This window comes from Crocodylus porosus, unplaced genomic scaffold (assembly GCF_001723895.1).
Source record: "Crocodylus porosus isolate Cpor-Errol unplaced genomic scaffold, CroPor_comp1, whole genome shotgun sequence".
In the NCBI taxonomy this organism is placed as follows: Eukaryota; Metazoa; Chordata; order Crocodylia; family Crocodylidae; genus Crocodylus; species Crocodylus porosus.
This window is the reverse complement of record NW_017728906.1, coordinates 183,796,536-183,800,897: the sequence shown is the minus strand read 5'-3', so window position 1 is coordinate 183,800,897 and position 4,362 is coordinate 183,796,536. Positions and strand designations below refer to the sequence as shown.

Below are 4,362 nucleotides of genomic sequence, written 5' to 3'. Positions count from 1 at the left end.
ACCTGCCTGAGATGCATCTGTGGATGCATGACAAGGTACGGTTGGCCTTCCTGACTGCGTCCCCACACTGCCAGCCCATGTTCATCTTGGAGTCAATGACGACTCCAAGATCCTTTTCTGCCTCTGTACTGACAAGAAGGGAGTTCCCCAACCTGTAGGTATGGAGCGGGTTGTTCCTCCCCAGGTGCATCACTTTACACTTGTCAGTGTTGAACCAATCCTGTTCTCATCCGCCCACCCCTGTAACCTGTCTATGTCTGATTGTAGCCTATTGCTCCCTTCTAGAGTGCCCACACTCTAGACTTTGGGAATTCCCAGTCCACCTCGAGTGAAAAACCCCCCAATGAAACACTGCTAACCAAGATAAGACGTGTCCCACAAGGTACAATAATCACCTCACAATATTCCCTGTCATCAGATGTCTGGATGGCATTTGGTCTTGACACACATTTTGATTCTGTTAACACTTTCTGGTCCTTACTAGGCAAATTCTCTTCTGCCGTAAGGGTGCTACAGAGGTGCTGCTGCTCTTGAGAGCTCTCTTCATCCATTATGCAGTTGCGCTTAGCAAACACTTTTCTAACAGGGATATCACTGTCATCACTCCCATCACTGTCATACATTACCGACGTGCTTAACCGCTTGCGCTTTCCTAAAGCAATGGGTTCATCCTCGGCATCCTCCACAATAACTGTGTCAAGACTTTTCTCCTCATGATCTGCAAAGCTACTCTTTTCAACTACAGTTTCATTTTTTTCATCTTCCAATGAGGACGAATGCTCATCTTCCGAAGACGACAGCTCTTCATCAATGTCATCATCGCTGTTAAACACTATAACGTTTCTTTTTGTCCGTCTCCAGTCGACCCGGGTTTTGGCTTCTGGTTCTTTTAGCCTCGAGTTCCTTCGTGTTTCGTATCTTCTGACCGGTGTTTTCGTCTCCATTGAGAAACAACTGGAACACACACAAATACGTATGAGGGGATCGCAATGCATTCAGAAGCAGGCATTTTCATTTTGGTGTATCTATGGTTAGCACTTTACTACAAAGGACTCGTAGAAGGCAACAGAAACATCACCAAGGCATCTAAAGCCCAGCGCATAGCAATCATTTCACCAGCGACAATTTACAAGACGGTAATTAGAATAAAATAATACGGAGTTCGTGGACATACCCCACCCCAACCCCGCACGACGCCGGGAGCCCACGCAGGTGCGCACAGCTTTGCTGCACGACACGGGGCAGGAGGCCCGCGGAGCCGCCAGGCCGCGACCCCTCGCTGCCTGGAAAAACCCCACCTCACTCTGCCCCGTCCCGGGAGATTCTAAACCGCCGCTCGCGAAGGAGATCCACCTTCCGGAGCGTACCCGGCTGCGATTGGCCGGCTCCGCTGTCATTCCGCCCCGGGAGTGTTTCCGGAAGTGCGGGAAGCGGCGGGAAGGCGCTACGTGACCTGTCGAACCGTCTTGCCCTTGGAGGTGGGGTGGGGACGTCACGTGCCATGGCTCCTGCTTTCCTCTCCAGGAGTTCAAGCGGGAAAAAGGGATTCCCAAGGTGGGCAGCCCCCAGCGCCCCTCACCCCCAGTCCTGCAGACTCTCCCGGCTGCCTCTTTCCCTGCCGGGGGAGCTGCAGCCCTGGGTCCCAAAAGCTTCCCTGCTGAGCAGAGGGAAAGTCCAAATCCGGGAGCTTTGTTCACATCTAAAAAACCCCACTGGGACAAACCCTAGCCCTGCCTGCAGGCCCATTGCACAGCTGTGCCCAGCCCCACACTGCATGCTCTAGACACCAACAGACTTTTCTCAGGTGCTGCTGCAAACCTCCCTTGCAGACCCTGGTGTGTCCTGGTCCAGCTGGGCTTGATGCCATTGCCCTCGCTGCTTGGCTCAGATCAGGCACAGTCTATGCTAATCCCAAATCCTGGATGTTTGTTGATATTTAAAAAAAACCATGCTGGGACAGGAATGGGAGGACCCAAAGAGGAGGTGTCTGTGGAAAAGCAGGCTCAGCCCTGCCTCAGGGCCCATTGAACAGCTGTGCCCGGCCCCATATTGTGGGTGTGTGGTGCGCTCTAGACACAGCCAGACCTTTCCCAGGCGCTGCTGCAACACCCCCCCCCGCCCTCCGTGGACCCTGGTGTGTCCTTGTCAAGCTAGACTTGATGCCCTGTTGCCATCACTTCTTGGCTCAGATCAAGCATGGTCTATGCTTACCAGGGCAAAATATCATGATCACCACAGAGGCTGATCTAGGAAGCTGCACCCAGGGAAGACCGCTCTGCTGACATGGGACAGTATGTGTGTAGGTAATGCATACTTAACCTTGGCTTTATGCCCACTTTATGGAAACTGGAGGCTCCTCCCTAGCTTGTTCCTGGGGCCGTATGGCTGAGGGCAAGCGAAACCCGGAGGCATCCAAACCCCGTGCCTCTGGGCTTGGGCCTGCACGTAGGTTGCTTGCCAAAGGATTTGGAAACATCTGAAGCCCCAGGTGGAGCTGAAGGATGTTTACCAGTAGTAGGGCCACTTTTGGTTCTGGACTAACTCACACATAGTGCAGATTGTCAAACTCACCTTATTCCTTGGGCTGAATCTGGACTTGCATGGCTCCTTTTGGGCTGGATATAGCCTGGGGCATGTGGCAGCAATTCTGGCTCTGGCCCAGGGTAGGTGGTGGCAGTGGTGAAAGCAGTAGTGGTTCTTGTTTCTGTCATGTGCCACATGACAAACCTGCCGCTGCTGCCACCTACCATGGGCCAGAGCTAGAGCTTCTGCCATGTGCCACATTCCCTGTGTTGCAGCAGTAGTGCCAGCTCTGGTGTGGGGCATGTAGTGGTGGTAGCAGTTCCATCGTGGAGTGGTAATGCTGATGGTTGAGGAGGTAGGGTCATTGTGGTGACAAAAGGCAAAGCAGCCAGAGGGAGACCGGGCCTGTATCAGCCCTTGCTCACCCTCCTGTCACTAGCCACCACATTCACTGGGGCCAAGGACCTCAGATTCTGCAGCAGGCCACTGCTCTTAGCTATGCCCTCCAACTTCTAGCCTGGTAAGCTGGTCAGGTCGGCTCTGCAGGCCAGATCTGGCTCATAGGCCATGTGTTTGACACCCCTGGTATAACTGATTAAAACAGGGGTCAGTATTTTTTTGTCAGCATGGGTTGGAGCTTGCTGTCAAACCACTGTAGGGCTCTGTCTGGTGCCTGCTGTCAATAGGTCCCAGGTGCATTATAAGGGAAGGCAGCAAAATTTCTTTTGCCCTGGGTGGCAAAAGTCCTTGTGCTACTGCTGGGGAGGACATCGGGCTAATTTGTAACAGGCCTGCAAAAAAAGGTTGGCCCCCACAGATTTATAGTAAGTGCATACTCCAGGTAAAAGCAAAGCCTTTAGTACGCAGAACTTTTTATACCTACTGCATTTTTGTATCTCTCTGGTGCTGTATAATAGTATTTCTGACTATGACGGTGATCAAACATGGTAGCAGGCTACCTAAAGAAATTGTAGGATCTCCATCCCTGGAAATTTTCAGCAGGAAGTTGGACAGACACTTGGCTGGGGTGGTTTAGGATGCTCCTGCTTTGAGAAGATGAATTTGTGAGGTCCTTTCCAGTCCTACTTTTCCATGAACCTATGATCTATGTTTTTTCCAAGCTGCACTCAGTCAGGAAAGTTAAGTATGCATAGGTTCTTTGTAGGACCCAACTTTCAGAAGTGCTGAATACTTGCAGCATTCAGTAACGTCAACATGCAGTGTCACTGAATAGCATTCATCCGCTGTCCAATCCTGTTCTTGCTGGGATTAATGGCATCTTGTTCTTTTCAATTTTCTTTTCAGGTGTTATTTCGTACGTATAGTCCACAGATATCCTTTTTTTCTGAGTATATCTATTTGAGAAAACTAATTAAAAAGTTATGTAGTTTGGAAGAGAATGGGTCTGCCTTGACTATGAGACCATTCTATTCAATTGTGGTTAAGGCTGGACATTTATTTTTAAAAAGGGTTTTTATCTTAATTGATCTGTGGTGGAGCTCAGTACATTTCTACTGGCATTGACAATATTGAAGCATATAAACAAGGTCTTATAGAACCTTCTTCATGTTCCTGTAATCATAGATAGTAAAGAAATCCCAGTGATAGAAAATATACAGAAAAATCTGTGTTAACCATCATTTTAGTAACTGGCATTTCTATTAACTGGAATTTCCGGCTGGCTGGCTGGATGTGGGGAGGAGAGGGGGAATCTCGCACACGGCCACTACCACCACCCACCTACCACGCTGCACTGCTGTCGTTCTGCATCCAGCTGCTGCCGTCCCCCACCTCCCCTTGCCCTGGCCTGCATCTGGCTGATAACCCCTGCCTCAGGTA

General features: G+C 50.4%; 1 protein-coding gene across 3 annotated transcripts in view; it reads right to left on the bottom strand.

The window, feature by feature from the left end:
- CCDC82 (coiled-coil domain containing 82) overlaps nt 1–1,289 on the bottom strand; it is a 22,835-nt gene extending 21,546 nt beyond the window's left edge. The window contains exons 1-2 of one of the 3 annotated variants that reach the window (XM_019530295.1): nt 1,175–1,289; nt 396–954 (exon numbers count right to left, since the gene is read on the bottom strand). In XM_019530295.1, the coding sequence (XP_019385840.1) occupies nt 396–944 (549 nt within the window). In that variant the 5' untranslated portion in view covers nt 945–954; nt 1,175–1,289. The other 2 variants (XM_019530294.1, XM_019530293.1) reach the window with 2 other exon arrangements.
- Nucleotides 1,290–4,362: the final 3,073 nt, after the last annotated feature.